The sequence below is a fragment of the Hippocampus guttulatus genome, chromosome 6 (assembly GCF_054856545.1).
Source record: "Hippocampus guttulatus isolate MCC_2025c chromosome 6, RoL_Hgut_1.0, whole genome shotgun sequence".
Lineage (NCBI taxonomy): Eukaryota > Metazoa > Chordata > Actinopteri > Syngnathiformes > Syngnathidae > Hippocampus > Hippocampus guttulatus.
The window spans coordinates 20,688,933-20,713,134 of record NC_141266.1 but is presented as its reverse complement, the minus strand read 5'-3'; the positions used below and the strand labels follow the sequence as shown (position 1 = coordinate 20,713,134).

The 24,202-nt window shown below is 49.1% G+C and overlaps 3 protein-coding genes across 4 annotated transcripts; 1 reads left to right on the top strand and 2 right to left on the bottom strand.

Annotated features, from left to right (window-relative positions):
- Positions 1–75: 75 nt before the first annotated feature.
- On the bottom strand, positions 76–7,142 carry selenbp1 (selenium binding protein 1). The gene is made up of 12 exons (XM_086114086.1): positions 7,032–7,142; positions 4,455–4,508; positions 4,274–4,386; positions 3,404–3,589; positions 2,578–2,698; positions 2,322–2,504; positions 1,797–1,978; positions 1,531–1,609; positions 1,330–1,451; positions 1,151–1,243; positions 720–838; positions 76–618 (listed from the first exon to the last, which is right to left on the bottom strand). The coding sequence occupies exons 1-12, from the start codon at positions 7,033–7,035 to the stop codon at positions 456–458; spliced, it is 1,419 nt and encodes a 472-aa protein (XP_085970212.1). The 5' UTR covers positions 7,036–7,142; the 3' UTR covers positions 76–455.
- Positions 7,143–7,966: 824 nt separating this feature from the next.
- Positions 7,967–18,935, bottom strand: pogzb (pogo transposable element derived with ZNF domain b). The gene is made up of 17 exons (XM_086113206.1): positions 18,468–18,935; positions 17,938–18,056; positions 17,116–17,258; positions 16,800–16,857; positions 16,597–16,704; positions 15,989–16,166; positions 15,759–15,904; positions 15,586–15,686; positions 15,086–15,232; positions 14,798–14,932; positions 14,535–14,725; positions 13,649–13,774; positions 13,505–13,564; positions 13,315–13,427; positions 11,084–12,700; positions 10,963–10,999; positions 7,967–10,432 (listed from the first exon to the last, which is right to left on the bottom strand). The coding sequence occupies exons 2-17, from the start codon at positions 18,050–18,052 to the stop codon at positions 8,515–8,517; spliced, it is 5,193 nt and encodes a 1,730-aa protein (XP_085969332.1). The 5' UTR covers positions 18,053–18,056; positions 18,468–18,935; the 3' UTR covers positions 7,967–8,514.
- Positions 18,936–19,432: 497 nt separating this feature from the next.
- Positions 19,433–24,025, top strand: crdhl (cone RDH-like). Of its 2 annotated transcripts, XM_086113209.1 has the most exons (7): positions 19,433–19,992; positions 20,179–20,313; positions 21,494–21,685; positions 21,795–21,956; positions 22,037–22,156; positions 22,760–22,964; positions 23,672–24,025. In XM_086113209.1, the coding sequence occupies exons 1-7, from the start codon at positions 19,854–19,856 to the stop codon at positions 23,775–23,777; spliced, it is 1,059 nt and encodes a 352-aa protein (XP_085969335.1). In that variant the 5' UTR covers positions 19,433–19,853; the 3' UTR covers positions 23,778–24,025. The 2 variants fall into 2 exon arrangements, with proteins under 2 accessions (XP_085969335.1, XP_085969336.1); XM_086113210.1 differs by lacking the exons at positions 19,433–19,992; positions 20,179–20,313 and adding an exon at positions 20,338–20,444.
- The last annotated feature ends 177 nt before the right edge of the window (positions 24,026–24,202 follow it).

Here is a 24,202-nt window from a genome sequence, read left to right as displayed (position 1 = left end):
GGCCATCACACAAACCTCAACTTAGAAATATTGTTCACTTCACATGTGAAGAGTAAACCCAGAAGAATGGCCTGATCCAATTTGACCCCAATGCTTTTTTCAAGCTGGGGTGCCTATTTATTGAAAGTGACTCCAAATCAGGTGGCAATAATCAATCAGTCTGGCCTCAGTTGGCTTTTTTTTTTTTTTTTGGTCAAACACTCCCCTCAGCAGGCCTTTTGGGGGAAGATACATTTATTGTATAAGTATAGTCATGGACCCTAGTGGTGCTGCTGTGTTTGTCAGCTCACAATCATCATACAAGTGATTTGAATATGCATTTCAATCGCTGATGTGTTCCTAACATTTAAACAAAACCTGATGATCTTAAAGTGGGAAGTACAGATCAAGTCTAACTCACAGGCAACCTAAGAAGAAGCAGGGAATGTTTGGAGGGGGGACGGGGGTTAGGGCCCTCACAGCCAGATGTCGGACGTGCAGTCTCCTCCGGGGTATCTCAGCTCGTGAGCCAGTGCCGGACCACCAGGCTCATTACCGAAATCCACAAGGAACTTCTCGTTGGGGGTCAGACCCCCCTTCGAGGTGTCCACGTCGATCTGCATCATTACTGACCCCTCCCTAAAAATGACATTAGCACGTTAGCATCATCATGGACCAAAGCCATACAAACTAAAAAAAACAAACCTATGTGTGTGAGAAGGCATGAGAAATACACTAACCGGACCATTTCAGGGTAGAACTGTTTGTCCCAGCCACTGTAAAGTGACGTAGTTACATACAGCCTTTCACCATCCAAACTTAATTGTAACATCTGAGGACCACCGTAGACTCGCTTCCCCTAGACACACACGCGCACAAAGACAGGCAGATAGACAAGTAGGTAGACCACAGATTACTAGCGGGCTAGACAGACCAATAAGCAGACAGCTGGTGTAGATAAAACGGGTAGGTTGAGAGACAGACAGATAGTGTAGACGGAGTGAATAGGTAGTAAGATAGACAACAGATAACTTGACAGAGAAACGGATGGATACAGTAGGCAGGTAGACAGAGATGACTGACCGCTCGCAAGATAAATAGTCAGGCAGGCAGGTTGCCGTCAGATAGGCATAGATGAGAAATTGTGAGGCAGTTGTTCTGTCTGAGAAACCTGAATAAAACGGGGCTGGGGCTGTGGCTGGTTTTCCGGGTCCTCCAGAACTCGGACTGGTCCGTCGTTGGTGATGCTGCCTCCCAAAAACACCTGCAGCCAAACAGACGGAAAGTAAAAGCGTCTCTCCCACAAAGGGTTGCGCCTTGCTGGACATCCTGTCACGTGATAGGCGAGACCTGTCCAACCAGTCGAGGGTTCCTGGTGTCGCTGATGTCATACTGTCTGATGTCACCGTGGAGCCAGTTGCTGAAGTAAAGGAAGCGGTCATCCAAGGAGATCAAGATGTCCGTGATCAGGGCTACATACATAAGGAGAGGTGTTGGACAGGGGGGGGACCAAGAGACAGACCGACAGCTTTGGCGGACGTTGATGCAGACCTGGCATGTCAGGCAGCATCCATCCTTCGACTTTCTTACTGGGAATGCCGATGACCTTTTCTGCAGCCCACTTCCCTGTCTGAAGGACAACATGGAACGTGGAACATAGAACTGTGCGAAAAAGGACAAACAATAAGGTGACCGTGGAGGAGGGCGGCAGCGTCAAAACCAGATAGAGGCCAGTTGGTCCTGGTCCCGTCACGTGGAACGCATATTTGGGGCCTCGCTGGTCGAGAGGTTAATGGATTGCGCTAGGGATTGCTCACTGGTGCTCTGTAGAAGCGGAACACGCTCCCCTTGAGAGCGCAGCCCACAAAACCTTCAGTGGCGTTTGGGTCGTGGAGAAAGCGGATTTCAAGAGGAATAGCGCCCTCTTCTCCCAGATCCAGCGTCTGCACCCTCTTGTGGGTGGTCCAGTCCCACACGTGGAGGGAAGTACCGTAATGGCCTGGAACAACAAGGAACTCACATTGGTCCTTATGGTCAAGATTCAGATGCTGACGATGTGCCTACTAGAACCTCAACCTGTCAGGTACCTAATTTGTTATTTCTAGTAACCTGAAGATCAATCTGTGAAGTGCTGACTTTGGACTTCCGGAAATTTGTGAAATCCTGATTTGGGACAACTAGAACCCGATACTCAGTCTATGAGGACCCGGTAGTACACTTGGGTTAGCGGAGAGCAGCTAATTAAAAAGAACAACAAAATGCTTTTTAAAAGGTCTTGAGAGTCCGGGGCATTTTTGTGAATGAAAGACATCAGACGAGGTCCTTCTTGTCTTTGTTCTCACCTTCTGCGACATGAGCAGGATTGAACCCATTAGCGAGGGCTTTGGGGGCCCCCCACTCGCTGCTGATCATCACGTTGTGGCGAGGCTGGTACCAAAAGTCGTAGCCGAAGGGGGCCGCCTCACCGGGCTGCTCCCAGTTGCCGATCACGTCAAATGTCTCGCCGTCCAGTAGCACAAAGCCACCTGAGGGGGCAACAGAGAAGGTGAGTCCCAAAACTTGTAGCGGTCAGGTGGTGCTCTCTAGTCCCGCTCTAACCTTTGCCGCCCCCGGACGGGTCGCCCATGCAACTGATCAGGATCTGACCGCTGCCCAGGCAGTGGGTTGTGTGGGGGTTGGCCAGGCCACACTTCCAATAGAGGTCCACCGGCTCCACGGTCTGGGAACAAAACAAGGGCTGCCATACTCTGAAAACCCAAGAACCGCTTTACTCAGTGGCCAAGAGCCCGGAGGCCAGGACTCGCCAGAAACCGCGTGCAAGACGACATTAGCTGGAGGACTGGACTCGCCCCAAAACAAAAGCATTTAGGGACTCACTTGAGACTGGAAGGTTAGGACTTGAGAGTCACACACGTAACTTGATCCAAACGCTCATGCTCGGTGATCAAAATCAGAGACCAAGGACCACAGTAGTCAATATCAAGACCTTAGAGACCAAATCGGTAGTTCTCGGCCACTGCAACCATATTATTTTGATGCCATCCTGTGACATCTGTAAGCAGGGCTTTCCAGTTTTTGGTGGTTTTTGGCTATTGGGGGCCGGGTTTGGTCCCTACTTGACTGTATATTTGAACCATCTGGTTAGTTGAAGACTTGGTTTTGAATCAATCGATTTCAAATGGCCATTGCACATTTTATGACCTTGTTTATGCGACTAACTCACTAAGTCCATCAGGTCCCCACATGAGGACTCCACAATCTTCCTCAAAGAAAAGCTTGTCGACCAAAACGTTTTCTCCTTTGGGGGGAAAAACTTCATCCCCAAAGCCTAACATATCGATTAGCACGGAGCTTGGCTGACAGGAGCGAGTTTATTTGAAGCAGGCACGGCGAGTAGAAATCAGTTGCCGTTTGTGCGACAGACCTTGTGGAGTCTGGGTTTTCTGGGCTCGGTGCCGACGTCGATCACGTAGATCCGAGAGGAGATGAGGGCGGGCAGGATGAGGCGGTTCCGCTTCTTGGACGCATCGCCGAAGCAGCTGCTGCAGGCATTCCAGCCACTGTGGTGGAGCTCGTCATTGACATTGGGCATAGGAAGGCGGTGCACGACCTGCAAAACAAACTGAACCGTCTGGACCGGCGACATTGCAGTAGGCTTGCAACATTTTGGGGAATGTTTCAACTTCCTAACTTTCCGTGCATGTGGACCAATAAGGAATACATCACTCATTTGCAAAATGGAAGGGTGGCTTTTGATAGGGAAGTTGGGAAAATCTCATACTTTGCAAAATGGGGACCAAAACAAGCAAATTAGAGCCTGCAATGATGCAGAGGCAGAGAGCCCTTTTTGTTTGCACGTGAAATGAGATGGGGCTGTTTTCCGTTGACCTCTTTAACGGGACTTTGGCGGCATTTGTTTTCCTTCGGAATGCTTGAGTTGGGGGACGAGTCATATTTCAGTCAACATGATGGTTTTACTAAAACCATTAAATAAAAAATCTAACTTGATGGCGTTCTACTTACAAATCTGTTGAAATGACCTGCTTTCTAATTCCAATACTGTATATGAAAGTCTGCCTTGGACAAAACAACAGACATTGACAATATGTCACCTTTCTATTAAATGAACCTCAATTGTCAGTTTCAATTCCTTTTCTGAACTTCCCACGGAATTTGTCTGGGAACTTTCCAGAAATGCTCCAGCCCTTTGCAACTCTACAGAGAAGTTCAAACCTGACAGAGAAAATGAAACGGAGGAGTGTCAGAATGATGAAATGTACGACGGCAACGTCACCTGGCAATAGGATGAAGATTCCGGGTCCACGTCCACGGTGGCCAAGTAGTCGGCCTGGCGGGTGGACGTGTTTCGGTAGATGCACGGAAGATATACGATCTTCTCGCGATCGCCTTGAAACACACGCACGCACATTGTGAGAAACACACAGGCTGGCTGACATAACCACACAGACACTCACCCTTCATGGCGTCGAGCGGGCTACGGTACCCTGGTCCGCATCCTGAGCAGCCAGCTGCGCACAAGCAAGGGCAAAAGGTCACAAAACGGGAAGTAGCAGCCGTGGCCCAGTGTGACCCCTGACCCCGTCCTCCTTGGGATGGGGCGCGCCCCCGATCTGACTGCTGGAATGGACTTGAGAACTCCAGAAAAACTAGTCGCCGTCCAGTAAATGAAAGGGACACGCATCGGGGCTCTCGTCGCCATTGTGAGAGTAAGCGCACCAATGTTGATTTGCACTGCTAACATGCTACGTGCTAATTGTTCTGGAAAGTGCTTTGTTACGGCTGCAACTGTTGTGAAAGCGCTATATACCTGGAAAATAAAGTTTTGGGGGGTTTTTTGTATTACGGAGGTGAGGGAATATTTGGGACTGAAGAGGGACAAACTAGTCCCGTTGTCCAAGCCGAAAGGGAAAAATTCCGCATGCAATGCAACATCCAGGTTTTTCCGGTGATCTGTTTGCAAAACTATCAAGAATTTTGTCTAAGCACAAAATCACATCCGCCCACATTTTGTTGGCAGGTTTTGCCATGGTGGTTTTATGGGACCAAAATCTAAACGTTTGTTGTGTTTTTTTAAACTCGAGTTTGTGCTGCGCCTGCGTGTGAAGAAGGTCGTTCTCAATGGCGATTGGCTGTCACCAACGACGACAGATTGACTGGACTGGCCTGAAATTATGATGGAATGATGACGGACGGCCAGAACCAGAATCATCCAGATCATTTCATTTTTTGGCTTCTCTTGCAAATAGGAGCCACAGCAACCGGATCAATCCAGTTGCCCTCCAATCAACGCTCTGAGAATCAACAAGTGTTATGCAAGTTCGGGCTAAATATTAGCCGGGTGTCGATGTCGCAACCGAAGTCAAGTCCTTGGCATCGCAGAAGGGACTTTGTTGTATTTTATGAGCAAAGAGCGACTGAAGACTGCAACGTAAGCGGCGACACAGCTGTCAGATGCGTCCACCTGGGCAAAAACAAATGAGGACAGCGTTTCCACCCTCACCTTCCACAAGCACTTAAACATGTTAAAACGAATTTCAAGACAATTATGTGCCCTTCAAAAAGACACTTTGTCTTTCCACTACAAGAGCCTTTGAAGGTGTCGAAGGACCCAGCCTGTGAATTCCTTCCATAACTTGCAAACCACGTGTGGTCGAGTCGCACCCGAAGTGACGTCATGCGGCCGGAGAATGCAACCCTCGGACGATGCAGCCTGTGAATTTGGACATCGCCATTATCACGTGGTCTCGGCGGGAGCTTTTTGGCCATCGATACAGTATTGAGGCACAGCTTCCTCTCAAATGATTCGCTGCCATTACTACGTTCCTTTATTATGTTCAGCAAACTGTCTTGTCGAAGGCTCACACTTCCTTTGATGTCAAATTTTGTGCAGTGCACTTCAATGTATTTATTTATTTTTTGGTGCTGATGTCGCCGCTGAAGTCACCCTTGCAGCTAATCGCAAATGTTTTAGTTTTTTTTGGTAAACAAAATTGTGTTAAATAGATGCTTGGAATATTAAATTGATTCATCTTGTTGAACATCAACTTAGTATGCACAAAATCTAAATTCAGGCCAATCATGTGTGAACAAAATATTAACCACGCCAGATTGGAGCTCGATGAAACTCGACCATTTGCTAAAAAATTTTGTAGATGCCGAAATGGAAACGTCAGCGTATGAAATAGAAGTGCATTCACATTTATTCGTGTATCAGTTGCTTCTCTTAGCTTTCTTTCTTTTTCATTTTCATAGTGACTCAAGGCCCACAGCAGCATGTCCACTGCAAGGGGGAAATGAGTAACTTGTGTTTCTCCGGGTTGCTACGTTGAAAGTGTTGTCGAGCCATTGTGGACCCGAATGATCCCAATTTTCCAACTGTGAGGGGGTCATCTCAGGACTCGAGTCTAAAGTGTGGGCGTGTTCCCAGGACAAGCAGCAGGAGAAGCAGGAACAACAAAAAACAACCTCTACTGAACACACCAGACACAGCTGAAGAGCAGAATCCACACCAAAAAAAAAACCCCAAACAAAACAACAACATTGACGTCATTAAAACAAAGAGGCAAAAGTGATCCCTATTCAGCATTTTGGACCCACACTACTGACACTCTCCAAACATGTTTTCATTTCATCCTCATCACTGGACAAAACCAATACTGATCATTCAAGTTAGCATTTTGTTGGTTGCTCTGCAATCACCAGTTCTACAGCTTGTTAGTGTGTGTTCAAAGGTCATCTGCATTCTGCACGAATAAAAAAAGTGCACCAGCCTTGTTGAAAAAGTCAGGCAGTGACCAGACGACCCCAGTAAAAGGTCCCACACAGTGATGTGTAATGATCGTCACACTTATGCAAGACCCCCCCCCCCCATTCGGGCAAACATACGCACACACAAAAGACTATGGTGGAAGTGTGCACTTAGCAAATAAATGCACTTCACAATGACCCCATGATTTTAAAAAAACGTGTTAAGTTTGTAGTGTGAGTGTCAAGTTGCCTTGTGGCGTTTCTTTTGCAGAAGGTCCACTCACCCATGTCGACGCTTGCTGGGGTTCACCGTGCAAAAACACACACACACACACAAAAGCTGGGTGCCAAGCAGCCTCACACACAGAGATTTGTGGCCATGCTCCACCAATGAGACACCAGGGGCGGGCCTACAACAGTCTTGTTAAATTGGAGGCAGGCGGAGCTGCAAGCAAGAAGACAAACTCTGCTTCGGAGGTCACTTTTGGGCCTAGAGTTGGATGATATATTCTACGTGTTGGTCAAATGTGGAATGAAACAACCAAATTGTTTCATTGTGTGACCATTTGTCAACAAGTGCCTGTGAGCAAGACCTCAATTTTGCAAAATCCCATCCCCACACATGAAGTTTCCCTGCCTATAATTTGTCAGGTGCACTTGCTGAAGATTCAGAGCCACTTCTAAAGACAGCGTCAAATACGATGAGGCAAGCAGATGCAACAAGCACAAAGCCAACAGGAAGCAGCGCTGCACTGACTGTGATGAGACACGCAGATTAGCATTAGCTTCTGAAGAGCATCACGGGCGCGATTGTTCGGTGAAGCAGCCGACCAAGAAGTGCGTTTAGTGACATATACAGAGTAGTGTATGAAGTGCTGCCTCCTCGAGTGAAAATGCTTTTACTGCCTTCGTTGCTGCTCACCTTTTTTGCTATCTATCTCCATTCCAGCTGCCACGGCAATGAAAATCAGGCTAGCCTGATGTCTAGGGTGAGGTGAGGAGCGGCTCACTTCACATCAAAACAGGCTCATTTTAGCCAAACAAGCAAAATGTGCTATCTTTGTGGCTTCTTCGGGTCTTCTGAACTCTAAGGGGTCTCAGCAAAAACATTTTCTTTCAATCTAAAGTCATCTTTTGTTGATCGAAAGAGAACATGAAAACATGATTGACAGTTGACAATTTGTCTCATTGTGTAGAAATCCTTCACAAAAGCCTGAGCGATTGTTGATCATAAAAAGACTTTATAGTGGAAAAACAGGAAATGGCATTAGCATCATTCAAGTGTCGCATTGGCCCCGCCCACCATAAACATGTGGCCCACGACGACAATGTCAGGTGATTGGCAGGAAACCAACAGACAGGTAGTGACACCATCCAAATAGGAGAAAGGATGACGTCATGTTTGACCTTTGAGGAGCTCGTCGCTCATCTTGCTGCAATTAGTGTTAGCATGTAGCAACAAGTCCGTGCTAACAAAGTCTCGTTAACATTTACATGGAGCATTGATTGGCCAGCTGTTCTTGAATGCGTGGGCCTTTAGCAAAACTACCCTAATTTGGAAGCTAGATGCTAAGAGTTAGCCTGGAAGGTTTGCTCGTGTGCTTCAACACGTCATAGTCATGATGACTTCACAAATTTCTCACAAGTTTAGAACATCAATTGAGAACGTTGCATCAATGTCCGACGCTTGGAGACTTTCCAGTCGTGCATCGTGGCAGTCCCATCGGTCAACTGGATTTTGGCTCCTCGAAAGATCCGGAAGAACCTTCAGCTCTGGTCCATTTGTTTGGGCTCGTCTTGGTTTGTCTGGGCAGCCTCGGTCCTTGTCTCCGTCCTGGTCTTCATGGTTATCTTCCACTCGTCGCCGACTTCCTCTCCAATCATGATCCTGGTCTCCCTGCGCTCCTTAGTGGCCTCATTCCTGTCCTCGTTCTCCTTCTCTTCTTCTTCACTCTCCGCCTCCATTGTCAGAAGCTTGTCTCCTTGGTCTATTTTGGTGTTCACCCCTGGTTCTTCTGCCTCCAGGCTGTCTGTCTCTCTGTTCTCTTCCCAGGTTATATTGGTGTCTCCCTGTGGTTCTTCTTCCTCCTGAACCTCCGTCTCTACATTGCCTTCCCCTTTCTCTTGCCGTTTTATGATGGTGTCCGACCCCGGTTCCTCTTGAGTGTCCTCCTCTTTACTCTCTTCGGATTTCCCTGCAGATGTCCGGTCATCTTCAGAGTCCTCCTCATCCTCTTTATCTTCCACTTCCAGGAGGTCCAAACAATCTTCGGAAGGCAGCAGTAACTTTTCAAGTTTCTCCAAGAGCTTCTGCTGGTTGTCCTCTCGGTCGGGACCTTCCTGGCGGGGATCTGTCAAGGGCAGGATACCCGTGATCTCGAAGGAGGTCCTCCACGGCTGACGGAGGTCTTTAAGGAGCGTCAAGGCTTCGGTCGTCCAGCGGACCAGCATTTGAACGGCAGTGTCGTGCAGTTTTCCCGGCGCAGGTAGTTCGGGTTCTTTCTGGTGGTCAGTGCAGAACTTGGTCCAACGGGCCCGGAGGAAACGCTCTAGAACCGGTTTTACGCAGAGGTCCAGAGGCTGCAGGAGGAAGGAACAACCTTCGGGGATCACGGCCGGAAGAGTGCCCGAGGTGCTCAGGTGGTTGAGGGAAATGTCTCCCACGTGGTTGTGGTGCTGGTCGAAAACCAACATGGACTTCCTGTGCTGAACTGGCCCAGAAAGATATTGAAGCCAAATCCTTTGAGTCCAGACCTTGAAAGCCTCCGCAGCGTATGGGTTCTGCGAAGTGACTTCAAGCACAACAAAGTCTGGCAGCATCTCACCCGTCAGCTGTCGGTTGGTTAGCACCAAGGCGGGAAGCATCGTTCCGTCAGCCAGCGCCGACAGACAAACGGTGACCAGCGGTACTGAGCCTGTGAATTGCAAAGCCTCGGCGCGCAGCCGCCGGTCCTGAAAGCTCCTGTGATCCACAAAGAAGCACAACTCATCCATCACGGCGACTGCATTTTCGGGAAGGTGGTGAACCCGTATCACTCTATGAGTAAACTCCTTGAAGGACTGAACGTTAGCTTGCAGAGCCAGCGGCAGGCGGCGAGCCGGCGCTCGCTTGCTGCCGCTGGGCAGTGTCGTGCCAAGTCGGTATCGAAGCATGAAGAGCACGGCCCAGTCGTACGACATTTGGAAGGTGTCACCCAAGGCGCCGTTCTTGTTGAGGGCAGCCGCTTTGTGAAAAAATACACTTTCACTGACGGGAAGCTGCTGCTCACGCTGGCTCAGTACCCAGGCCACCAGGCGGGCCTCGCCATCCCCCTGGACCTGCACCTCAACTTCTTCCCGGTTCTTTTGTTTCAGATGGTTCCTGGCTTCTTTCAGCCAGAACCGGATGAGCTGAGGCTCGGTGGCAAAGACCACGGAAGCCTGGCGCACTCCGCTGCACAAAGCCAGCAGCGCTACCCTCAGCTGGTGGGCTGATAGGAAGTCTACTCGTTCTTTGGGGGCAGGGGCGGCTGATTGGCTGCTGATATCTGCCGGATGAGGCGAGGGAGGCGAGGAAGGCGGTGAAGGCGGCTCCTCTTTTATACGTTGGCTTTCCTCAGGCTTGTCTGCGCCCTCGTCTTCAGAGAAGTCCAAGTCCTCAAGTGGGGCCAGATGGTCTTGGAGATTGTCAGACTTCGCCTCCCCGCTGTGACACACAATTGACAGACAAGTCAGACACCAAGAAGGCTACACAATGTAATTTACAGATCATAATCCTTCAAGGGGAAATTAAATTCCTCAATCTCACACAGGGCTATTAACCGATTTGATCAATTAATTTTTGTTTGTCAGGGCGTTAGGACGACATCCTATTAATCCCACTGGCTCAGCAACGGGATGCCGTTTAAATTGCTGCGCGAGTCTATGCAGGTGAGGAAATAGGTTTTCAAGCCAGAAATAATTGCGCGGGGTCCCTTCACCTCACCTGTACACACCTACAAGAGAAAAGCCGTGAGAGTGCCGAAAGATGTGGACTGGCCAATTGATGTTCAATTGGAGGAGTCATCAATTCATTTAGAGTCACGTTCACATTCATGTTGGGACCATAAGTGATGTTTTACATGAGAACAGAATTATTTTCAGATGATCTTTAAATATATTTCTATTAGGTTTGTTGAAAGTTGAAAATAAAGCAAATCCCAAAGAAATACTTGTTGAGGAAGGGGCTGCGATTACCTTCGGACGCTTTCGAGGAACCCAACTTCCGTCAGGCCTGCGGAGAACAACGGACAACTTTAAGCAGCAATTGGCATCACCGCCGAGATCTTCAGATGACCTTCGAAGACGACGGACACACCTTTGTTGAGAGGCGACAGTCCGTGAAACTCCCAGAAGCATCGCGGGTCTTTGCATAGTCCCACCCCGCACGCCATGCAGCCCCAGGCAACGTCCTTGCTCCCGTTGCAGTGTTGGCACCACTTCGACGAGCCCCCAATTTTGCCCATGCGGTGCCGGCGTTGGACGCTTGGGTCGCCCCTCTCCACCTTGGGCTGCTTGAGGCCGGCGCTCCTATCCGAGGGCTTGTGGGCACACTCAGCCAGCTGGACACCCAGACGCCTGCGGAAGTTGACTTGCGTGAAGAGGCCGTCTCGCACCCATGCCGGCGGGTTGTCCTTGCGGCTCTCGCGGAGGACGATGAAGGCATTGACCACGCTTAGGTTGACCAGGAACCAGAAGAGCGTACGCCAGTGGCGGTCCTGCAGGATTCCACCCAGCGGATTGCAGGCCAGCAGCTGCTTGCAGATGTCCACCCCTCGCATGTTCTCTTGCAGAAGTCGGAAGGCCATGGGCCGCTTCATGGGATCCAAGCTCCCCACCTTGGTCTGGGAGCGCCTCCACACCGTGTCCGCTTCCCCCGCCTGCGCGTTTGTGGACAGGCAGCCCATCTCTTTTGTGTCCATCCAGCGCGTAGCCAGCACGGGACCCAATTGCCTTTGCAGGAAGTCCCCGGGTTTGTCCAGCCGGCCGTCCTCCCAAACTCCCGCCGGCAGGATGGGACTGGGAGGTGGGAAGGAACTGGAGGTGTAGATGCCCTGCTCCAGAAGCTTCTGCACCAGAGGGACGGACGTGAGCGAGTTGGCCAAGTAGATTTGGTGGTGTTTGTTCTCCAGACCCTTGACCAGCTCTTGCACGACATCCGAGCCCGCCTCCCGGCTCGCCTTATCACCGGTCTCGATGAAGAGGCGATGGCAGTAGCCGGACTTGGAGTCGCACAGCAGCCATACCTGTGGCTGGCCCTTGGAGCTCCCTGATCCCAGGTCCCCCTCCAGACCGGGAAGCAGAGCTCTGTCTACGCTCAGGCAGCAGTTGGGACAGTAGGCGTCCCACATGGCATCGCTCAGGATGTCCAGCATGCGCCTAAAAACGCGCAGCGGGTCGTCGGCTTTGCGGCCGTGCATTAATTCGTCGGCGCTGAAGCTTGCCATGCGGATGTTGGAGGCCAGTTGCTTGAAACGTTCCAGGCTCATGGTGCGCTGGAAGGTGGGGCCATTGTCATGCTCGTTCCACGACCAGTACTGAGACGGCTCTGGAAAGTTCTGAACGCCCATCAGGATGCACAGACCCAGGAAACCTTTGATTTCTTGGGGGTTGACTGGAACCCAGTCCCGGCAGCCCGAGCCCAGGTAGCGGCACGTCTTGGCGTGGGCATTGGTCTCTGTGGTGATCAATTCCACTAGCGCCGCAGGGAACAGCAGGTCGAAGAAATCCACGGCGTCGCCGTTCTTCAGCAGCGGCTGGCGAGGCCCACAGGGCTGAGTGAACGGCGCAATGTGGGTCTTGGCGTCCGGGTCCTCCTCAGGCCGTGTCCAACTGTCGGCCAACCTCCAATCATGGTTGCAAACAGTTTCGTCCCCCTCAAGCACGCGTGGCGTCTCTTCGTCAGAACGCAGCTGGATGTCCGGCTCGATATACGCTGCAAACAACAACAATCTTAAAGAAGCTTGAACTTGAACCCCAGTCCACTCATTATGTTTGTGTTACAATAAAGATTTAGAAATTTGTGAGCTTTTACTCATACGTGTCTTTAGACTACACATGACTATTACATTTTTATACAGCAATATTATTTCTCTTTCGTTCATTAATCTTTTTCAAAACTTTGGGCATGCTCACACAAAATGAACATCACTAGCAGGGGTGGACATAAGTGGTGCGAAAGTGCGCATTCGATCTGAAACTAGTCATGTGCATGCCAGACTCGATCGGTGAGCATTTGCGTTTCAAGCATATTGCATCCACATGTACTGCATGTGGTGCAGCTCAGTGCCCACAATGGAAAAGTCCAAGTTAAGTTAGCGACTACAACGATTGCTTCCTAGCGCTAACTTCAGAATAAAACACAACTAACGCCTCGACGTGCAGTTCTTTTTACAAAAGTGTCAGTACTGTTACTGGAGTACTGAACATGGGTACATTTGACATCTTTGCTTGATATACACATGAATTGGTAAGTACGCCTTGAAGACGAGCCACCACTCGAGGCCATCGGAAGCACGCATTCAATTCTTGAAGGGCCGTAGCACTCACCTCTGGAGCGACACATGGCGCTGCCGTGCTCCGGGTTGGCCAGCAGGTGTTCGGCCATCTCGTCCCCAGACACTGACGCAAAGTCACAGCGGGAACAGACCAAGAAGAAGTGACTGAAACACAGTAAGGCCTTTGTCAGCAGCTACTTCACGGCCGTCTGAGGCTGGAAGAGGCGACGGCGTCGTCTCACCAGGGGGGCGGCCGCCGATGCACGGGAAGAAGCTGGTCTTTGGTGCGCGGCACATGGTGGCTGGAATCAGATGGCAACATTCAATCTCGAGCGCCGTCCACGGGGCCCCACCCGTTCCCCGCCCCACGGTGCGTGTGGACTTACTGGATCATGTGGGTGGCATACGCACGAGAGCAGCAGCTGCCGAAAGCGCACAGCAGGCAGCGTACATGCGTTGGGTAGTGGGCCGCCATGTCTTGCACGTCACTGCCGCACTCTAAACACCACAACCTGACACATGAAAAAACAGACATACTTCTTGCTGTTTGCTTTGGACATATCAAATCCACGACAGTCAGTCTGCATAGAGGAACACATATTCAACATACACTGCTACCTCCACTTAGCAGTTTGTTCCCCATTGAAATGATCTGAAATGACAAAAGTCCATACCAGCCACCTAGAAAATATCAGTTTTTCAAAGAACATTTCACTGCATTGTATACAAACAGAATGAAACAAAGGAGGAGGAATGTGAAGAGATAAACAGGTTTTAGAAACCGGACTTGCTGTACTGTCAAATCTGTGTGTTGTATGTGTGCCTTTAAGTGGTGTAAGTGCAACAGTGACGCTGTCTCTCCTTGCCCATATGTCAGGGCATTACACTACATTGATTGCTCAGGATTCTGCATTAGCAGTGGCCCAGTGGCAACCCAAAGATTTTATATAGGGGGAAATCAATATCATGCTCCCCCTGCCCCCCCCCCAAAAAAAGAAACTAACCACACGTTATATTTTCTTACAGGTTTAAATAATACAGGAAATATGCAAATTTCATTCTGTCATGAAGATACAGGCCCGGTTCCAGCAGGGCCAACACCCACAGAATTCTGGCGACTTTCTGCTCTTGGTGGCAGGTCTGCATTTCTAACCCCCACCAATTGTGGGGGTTTATTGTTGCAGGGGTAAAAAGCATTTTGGTTGAAGGAAAAGTCAACAGAAGAATAAATGCGTGGTCCTAAGCACGAGCGTGTGCGGAACGGTCATTCACCTGCCGCTCGCCGCTGCGGGGGGCGATAGCGGGGGGTTGGTCGGCGGTGGGCTCCTGATGGCGGAAGCGCTCTGTCGCTCCGTCTTGATCTTGATTGGCTGGATGAGGCAAGAAGGGTCCTGCAGGAGCCGGGCCCCGCCCCTGACCGACACCACGGGAACTTTTCTCTTGCCGTACATGCGAATGGTCACCTGCGTGCACAACAACATCAACATGAACGACAATGCCTCATGAAGGATCTCTCAGCAGGACCAGGAGCTGACCTTTGAACCCAGCGGTAGCCCCTCCAGCTTGGCGGGTCTGCGGACGCTGCGGTGGCGCTCCAGCTTGTGGCGCTTTTTGTCAGCGAGGAAGGCAAACTGCAGGCGACACCTGCTGCAGTGGAAAGCCTGGCCTGCCTGATACAAGCACAAACGCACAGGTGTGAGGTTGCTTCACAAATTATGTCTATTTTCAAAATTAAATTTTATTAAAAAAAAAAAAAGCAAATGACAACAAATGAACGATTTAAAAATCTTGTGTAGTGCAAATGCGCACACGTGTGTGTATACCTGGTGATGCAGGACGTGCTTCTGATAGCTGGCAACGTTCCTGCTGACTTTGAGGCAAAAAACACACAGCAGGTAGCGCGATTCTTTGTGGATACTGGCAAAGTGTTGCAGGACGTCCGAGTAAAAGGACGAGCGGTAGAAGCACACCTAAGGACAACCCAAATCATTAGGACGTTGCATGCTAATGTTTTGAGCGAGAAAACGAGAATTCAAGCAGCCTCCCTCCATTCCTTTTATTGTAAAATAAAATATGGCTTATTACCACAAACAACTGTACCAACAATTGGCATAGTTGAATACCGGTATTGAGAATTTCAACCAAATCGGTTCATATTTGTTGAGGGCCAGCCAATAGTCGCTTGCCCATCTCCCAAGTGTTCGATAGTTGTTGTAATTTACGCAATATATCTCGGAGATTTGATTTCTTCGTTCAAATTGAATTCTGCAGATTTAATCAAGCATGAATTTAAAATCAACAACGTGCAGGAGGCCACCCGCACCTGGCAGACGTAGGGCATCTCTCCCGGCTTGTGATTGGTCTTCATGTGGTTGAGGAAGGTCGGCTCATTGTCAAAGGCCCACTCGCAGATACGGCACGTGCCTGCGGACACCCCACGGTGTAAAGTCAGCTGTCGTTTGTCAGTACGTGAGATCAACCTACAGGATGATTTACAGGAGGAGGGGGAGGGGCCGTGAACCCGCTCGCGATGGCCCTGAAGATGAGCGCCGCTCGAAAACTGGCGGAAGCAAAAGGCACACATCTTCTGGTCGTCGCCTCCTCTTATCAGCGGCGAGTGCTGAAGCGTGTGCTGGACCAACCTGCACAACATTTTCCTGACGTCAACGCTGCATGACTCCTTAAATGTGGTGAAAGTGTGCCGCAATGAAGCAGCCGAGGCACACCTGAGGTTGTCGCTAATTGCGCGCTCACAAATGCTGCAGTTGAAAGCGTCAGCCTCGGTCACCTGCGGGTACTTCCTCCTCAGAGGCTGATCGTCCCCGGCCGTCCCATAGTAGAACTCGTCCACGCTTAAGACCACCTTGGTTGGCGCCACGCTCGAGTCGAACGCCGAGCCAGGAGCTGCCGGGTCATGTGACACAATCAAATGGCGTTTGCGTAATGTCACACAACAAACAAAAATAAATTAATTGATGGCTGTGTACAAATTCATAGGCTGCATCCTCGAAAGGCTTCATTTTCAGCTACATTATTCGGCTGCATGGCGTCACCTCTAGCGTAACTCAACCTTACGTCATTTCCAAACTCCAGAAAGACAGTTCGCAGGCTGGGTCCTACGACAGCTCCAAAAGCAACGCCACATGGATCCTCCGTCGACGACATAAACCATGGCGAATTTGGACAAGCTCAATGTGAATTTGGACATCACCTGTGGTCGAGCCACGCCGGAAGTGACGTTACGCGGCCGAAAATGCTGCCCTCGGAGTACCCCAGTTTGTGTAATGTGGACACCGGTTCTGAGTGGAGTGAGCAGTCGGGACCACCCACTGACCTTGGTGCCCCTTGCTGGCCTGGAGGTTCAGCTGGACGGGAGCTCCTGAGAGGATGAGGCCACGAGGGAAGGCAGAGGACACTCCCAGGGCGGGCCGGACCACAGGTGCTGTGCAGACAAGAAACAGTGCAAAAAGTCTACACAGGTTTTTTTGTTTATTGCTTTTTTTGAGGGTGGAGTTTGATGAGAGTGGCACAACCTACAGGGTATCTGTGGCAGGTTGACAATAAGCGAGGGTCCAGGTGATGGCAGCGGCAATGCCTGAAGCCGGAACAACACACACACACACGCACACACAAAAGGTTTACTTGTGCTTGTTTGTGAAAGTCTGTCACCAGCCTTATTATGAGAAAAAAGATAAAACTGTTTTAGGAATCACTAGAGTTCAAAGCTTTTGACTAAATGTCGAAATGAATTTTAAAAGAATAAAATACGGTAAAAGATCCAAACTAAAATGGAATGCAGTAAAAGATTCAGTCAGGACTGTCATGCTTGTGGTACGTGTGTGGTTTTGAGAACCTGGGTGGTGAGGAGGAGGTGTGCCCCCCCACTGGTCTGTGTCAGGATGAAGGGCGGGGGCTGAGACAACACCGGGATGGCACAGGAGGCAGGAGGTGGCGGCGCAGCTGTCGGCTTCAGTGATGACGACAACAACAAAGAAGCTGAGGAAGACAAAGACATCTCAAATCAAGACAATTTGACCATATGGTGAGCTATTTAAAGACAATAGACAATTTTTTAGTGAGATATTTTCATTTCCAAATAGTTCCAGAGCAGGGGTGTCCAAATCTTGTCCTCGAGGGGCATTATCTTGCATGTTTTAGATGTTTCCCTCTTTCAACACGCCTTATTCCAATGGTCAGGGTATACAGTATATGTATACAGTATCAATGGATAAATAGATGTACACAGTATAGATAGATTGACCGATAGATCTCTATTGACGGCACTAAAATAACGCCGGCTGGTGTAATTTTCTTACTAGAATACTGGCAACGAATTGTAATATAGCAATGATGGAAGCGCTGTTAGAATAACGATGACGGAATGACGATTACAGTTTGGTTCGGCTTGGGGTAATGACGGATTGACAATAAAGGACGGGTGTCCCGGCTGTTGGGGAATGATAGACTGCCAAAAATTTATTATGTAGAGTCACTCGTATCTCAAGTGAGTCAGTGATTGGGGAGTGGGGAATGACCGAATGTTCACAAATGCAGTTGCTAGATTTGGAAGCATTCATTCATTCCAGCCTCCCCAATCACTGCAAAGGCATTTTCAAAGGTACTCTACTGCTTGACTGAGTGAATGATCCTCACCAAAGCGTTTGCAATGTACTACCTGGCTCACAAGCGTCCACGTTGTCGTCATTATCGTCTTCGTCCACGCCATCGTCCACCTGCTGCCACGGTTCCAGCTCCTCTTCTTCACACTCCATAAACAACTCCATGTCCATGTTGCTATGGAAACCATATCAAGCCATCATGCCATTAGCACACACTAACACGTGGGGCGCAGTCAAGACTATTGGACTGGAAACGACTCCAGTCAGTATTTGCCAATTGTTGGGTCACATGCAGAAGAACAATAGACTGGTCACTCTGAGGGCAATCCCGAGCCACGCCCAAATTACACACATATGAGAGCCAAGATCCGAACCGAGAACCTCCAAAGTGTAACTTATAACGTGTAACCGCCGTGCAGACCAACAACACATTTGTGATTCAAATCAACACACACAAGACTGAAAATACTGAAGAATGAAAGTGTCTAATGTGTGTCTACTTAGTTGGTAATCTAGGCTAAAATAAAATAAACAAAGCTAAAATAAACGAAGCTGAGAGCCCTGTCAGCATTTCCGCCCCGCTGACCTGTAATGTGTGGCGGCGGCTGCAGGGGTCACTGCCGCGCCCCTCCTCGTCTATACTGATGTCTTTTTGTCTCTCTTCTTCGGTCTTCGGTTGCGATGGCTTAAAACGCGCCCGCCAAGTGACCGGAAATAGGACATAAACTCCAAGTTTGCCCAACGCAGGGGGACATAAAGGGTGCTTTGTTCTATTGGGTTCTGTTTGCTTCGGTTCGGCTGAGCGGCATTCGGTTGGTCAAGCACCGCCCCTCCGATGCACTGAGCGTTCCCTCCGTGCTCCTGCCCAGCGGCGTGACGAGATTTTGCGAGACATGAGGACCTTAACGGGCCGAGTGGAACTGAAGTGAGCAGAACCGCTCTTACCTGCCGCGGTAACGCAAAGCCCCAATAAAACAACGGCACGACCAGCCAACGAGCGCGGCCGGACCGACGCTCGGACGGACGGCAACAGACGAAATCGCGCTGGGCGGGACTTCCGCTTAATTTTTTGCTTTGGTGCCGCAGATTGGTTGTGTGTATTACGTCACTTCCTGGTAGGCGGCATGCTCACTTCTTGATACATAAAAACACGAAAAAAAAACATACACGAAAAGGAATAAGAGTTTGAGAGAAAGCATCTGTTAAATTGCAATGTCCAGCTTCTGAGCGGGGCTGCATTGTGACGCATCTCTCTCTCTCTCTCACACACACACACACACACACACACACACACACACACACACACACACACACACACACACACACGCACTCCCCAAAAAAAAGAATTGACAGGAAATTATTTGTATGAAGTTTGGCGTTTAACTTAAATGACCTTGACTTGATTTGATTATAAATTAATTCAAGTAAAAATTAAATTCATTGCTAGATCAGTTGGAATACTAATATAAAATAATTTATGTACAGCAGGTAAACACATGGTGTCCTCTTTGACAGGAAGTCATGTGTTCATTTCACCTGTGTGTTTTTAATCCGATCTAATCAGATTTAATCTGGCTCCGCCTTCTCCATGTTTTGTCCTGGTTCACTGGCCTGCACACCAGAATGCAGCAATCTGAAAGGCTGAACCCTCTATGCACCGGAACACTCTATACACCTGAACAGAGTGTTGAGCAGAACACTCTGTTGACCAGAGCACTTTCTGGCCCAGAACACTATTTAGACCAAAAGACGTTGTGGACCAGAATACCCTGTGGACCGGAAAACTTTGTGTATCAGAAACTGTGAAGACCAGACCATTCTGTATATCGGAGCACTCTGTGGACCAAAACACCCTGTTGACCAGAACTTTTTTTTTCAACAAGAATACTGAGAAGACTAGAACACACTTTGGACCAGAGAACTCTGTGGACTGGAACACTCTTTGGAGCAGAGCAGTGCGTCTACGCACACAATGCCAGATGGGTCTGGTTTTCTGGTCCTGCCGTGGGCTGGTGTTGGGTCAGAGGCTGAGGCTGAGGTCGAGGTTTCCGAAGGACAAGGAGTTATGCTGCTGCGGGGAGGCGCCTTGCTCGGAGCAGTCCTGGTTATCTGTGAGAACAGCATCAGCTGCATGTTACCAATAACCTCGGCTCATTTGATCAAAAATCTGTCTATGTGTGTGTGTGTGTGTGTGTGTGTGTGTGTGTGCGTGTGTGTGTGTGTGTGTGTGTGTGTGTGTGTGTGTGTGTGTGTGTGCGTGTATGCGTGTGTGCGTGTGTGTGTGCGCGCGCGCGCAGGTGTGGCAGCGTTGCGCAGGTGGATTGGCGGTGGCGTTTGCCGCAGTGGTGAGCGCCAGGATGGGAAGACGGTGCTGGTGACGGGCGCCAATACGGGCATCGGCAAGGAGACATGCAGAGAGATGGCGAGGCGAGGTGAGCGGGTGGGGAGGACAGCCATCTTGGGAAGGATCTCGCACGAAGTTGGCACTTTGAGATGACATCATTACTGTGTTGTCAAGTGTATCTACCCACGCACGTGCGATTGGAGCACCATGACATCACAGGTCAGAGTTTGTGGTGAGGCCAAACAAAGCTGTGTAAGCCGATTAAGCAGACGATTACTTCCTCTTGCTGCATTTAATACTGCGGTGTACTTGCCCTTAAACGGATTATTACTTCTTGTTATACAGATGAATACTTGAGGTTCTGCAACGGATACAGCGTTACCTTGGTTTACGCGTTGTTTGAGTTACCAGCCATCACTTGGGCGAGTTTTTGCTTTGTCTTGTTCGAGTTAAGTGAAAAAAACATGGAGTCATGAAAGTAGTATGATGCCCTCGTATGTGTGGGCAAGAAGAGCTGCAGTCGTCATTGATTGAACAGGACAAACAAGTCAAACACAAAATGAGAATACTCGCAAGGAGCTGCCGTAGACCATAACTCACGCCTCGACGCTCCGATGCAGAGGATCGGTCCGAGTGAGACTGAAGCTCCTCATATCAGTCACTAGGCCACACCCCTTCACTCATACTTGATTCTCATCAACCGGTCACATTTATGGTCCCTGTAGCGTATCTTTCCAATGGTAGATGTGGAAGAGGAAAAATCCAAGCTTCCGCTTATAACTGCAATGATGATCAAACACCAGCAGATGGCATAGGCGAATAGCAGAGCTTTTGAGGAGAAGATAAAGATTAGGCAGTGAATCTCAGTTTGTCTCATCGATTATGAGGGAGATAGATGGAATAGCTTAAGCAGTTGACACTCCAACACTGCATACATTATGTACCATATCCTGTCAATAGAGTATGTGTGGCTGTAGGGAGTAGAAAATATATATGAGAGAAAAGATTATGCAGTTCATGGAATGAACACTGTGTAAAAACAACTCAAGCTATTTTGCTTTATTAGGAACAAGTCAAGTCAGCTTTTATTGTCAAATATGCTCTGTGCGTAACATACAGCACAGATGAAATTACTTTCCTCTCTCAACCACAGTGTAAACATGTAGTACATTGAACACACACGGCTAAAATGTACATAAAGTGAATGAAGGTGGCAGTCAAAGGCTTGCGGTGTTAGTGCTTTGCAATGGTGATATGTGTCCCTTTAGGCGCCCGCGTAGTGATGGCATGCAGAGATCTGTCTCGGGCCGATCAGGCGGCAGAGGACATCCGCAAGTCCACGGGCAATGGCAACGTGGTGGTCCGACACTTGGACCTGGCCTCCCTCTACTCGGTCCGACAGTTTGCCAAAGATTTCCTGGACAGCGAGGACAGACTGGACATCCTCATCAACAACGCCGGTACGGCCGTCTGTCTCACCATTCCTGTCTTGTTGTCAGTCCACCAAGATTTCTGCCCCACTGTTTACCTGTTTTGTCTGTCCGGATGTCTCACCGTGTGTGTATTCAGGTGTGATGATGTGTCCCAAATGGCTGACGCAGGACGGCTTTGAGACTCAGTTTGCCGTCAATCACCTGTCTCACTTTCTTCTGACCAATCTGCTGCTACCGATGCTGAAGAGCTCCGCCCCCAGCCGCGTGGTAACCGTGTCATCCATCGCCCACAGGGGAGGTGGGACTTTTGACCGCTTAGTTTCCTGTGACTTTTAGCTGACGTTTGAGCATTTGTTTGTTCCAAATGTTTGTGTTCAGGTCACATCGACTTTTCCGATTTGTTCTTCAGCTCTCGTCCATACAGTCCACTTCAGAGCTACCGGCAGAGCAAGCTTGCTAATGTGCTATTTAGCAGAGAGCTAGCACGCCGCCTCCGAGGTCACACATGCACGCACACACACAAACACCCACGTACCCACACACGTCCAGTTTCTTTTTACTTTCCACACCTCCCAAATATTTATGTATGACAACACAAAGAGGGTTGAACATATCAGCTATTCACAACTAGCGAAAACTAACAGATACCAAGAGACATTTTCAAAAGCTAACAACCAGCGACTGTCATAAACTCAAGCTAGTGCATGTTTGCCAATACAGCGAGTCACCAGCATGATTTGTTTAGGACAGTTCCTACGCCGGATGCCTTTCCCGACACAACCTTTCCATTCCACGAACCCATTGCCGAGTTAAGTTTGGAGCTGCGAATGGCAAGTCACAAGCTAAGACCTGCTAAATGAAACCAAGAGCCACTGACTATCAGGCTAGGTTCAAGACCCTTTCAAGTAATTTCAGTGATTTGTTTCTAAATACATGAAAACATATGCAAAGACTGAAAACAACTTAGTCGGTCTGGATTATTTGAAAGTGGCTAAAACCAAGGTGTACCCACGCCCACCAGACTTGACATCTTAGTGCCATATTATCTGGCGCGGTGCGGCGTGCACTCTCCTGTGATGATGCTGTGCATTTGTCACTCAGGTTCGGGAGTGAGCTCATTCTGCGTGCATCCCGGCGTCATCCGGACTGAGCTGGGCCGCCACGTGGAGGGTTGGTTCCCTCTGTTGGGGGTCTTGCTGAGGCTACCGGCCATGCTGCTCATGAAAACGCCACGGCAGGGCAGCCAAACCAGTTTGTACTGCGCCATCACGCCGGGACTTGAGGAACAATCAGGAAGCTACTTCAGGTACGGTTGGAGGAACATGTGCCTGTCCATTATCAGCAATGTCAAAAATGCTTCAGCTTCTTGTTTGGAATCAGTACCGACTGAGATTTGGGCCCTGGATTGTTTCTCCACCCAAAATTCCTTTGTGGCGATTCAACGATTCTCACTCATTTGACTTTTCTGATTTGTTCTTCAGCTTTCAATAGTGATTTGAGAGTAATTTGCCATATCTACTTTTTTCCATATTGGACAAGAAGTTCACGCTCAGGCTGAAATGATTGATCGAAGATCCAAGTCCAACTAAACAACCAGCAGTGTCTGTAATTTTTGACTCATTCATAATGCCCCTCGAGATAAGAGTTGAATTTGTTCTCTCAATTTGAAATCATCCTTTCCCACTGAAATGGATGGAAATGCCATCAACCCGGTCCAGTCTTCCCCAAAAACAACTATCCCCAAAAATTTCCTTTTTTTTCATGAGAAAATAGCGCATGCTATGAAAACGTCCAACTCACTTGACAACAACTCGACAACTGTTCCAAAAAAGTAACTGTAAATTTCAGTTGGGAATGGTGAGAAAAAGCTAAAATAATTTTTGAACAGTTATTGCTGCCTAATGTCAACCGAGTCAAGTATGAACTCGAGTCATCAGTCAATTGAAAGTTGCTTGCTCCCAATCTTCAAGAAGGAGTGAAAACGCCATTTTCTTTTGGTTGCTTTGTGTTCAGCGACTGCGCCGTGAAGGAGGTGGCACCAGAGGGGCGGGACGATGAGGTGGCTGACAGGCTGTGGAGGGAGAGCGCGCTGCTGGTCGGAATCAAAGATACTTGCTGAGCTGACCCTCTTTTGGAATGGTGTGACCTCGCTCCCTGGGAGACAGCCAGCCAGCTAGCTAGCTAGCCTGGCCAGCCATGTTGCTAATGCAGCGATGCCGTATCACGAGTTGCATTCAAATGCGATATATGAAGATTAGAATTCAAGTTAAGGTTGTAAATTAAGCTCATAAGATATGATCCTAAATTAAGATAAAAATGTGGCGTGAAAAACATCTGAAGCTAATAAAACAAAGATTTGAAGAACAACTGTATCATGTGAAATTTGTTCCGACAGAAGACAAAGCACTCAAACTCAATCGACTCATGAAAATGTTTTTAATTTTGCCCAAATGTGATGGCGCACTTCACTTAGAAAAGCTTGCCCCCACATTGGGTCCCTCTCCCCGTGAATTTGCAGCCTGGCTGGGTGAACATCCCTAACCA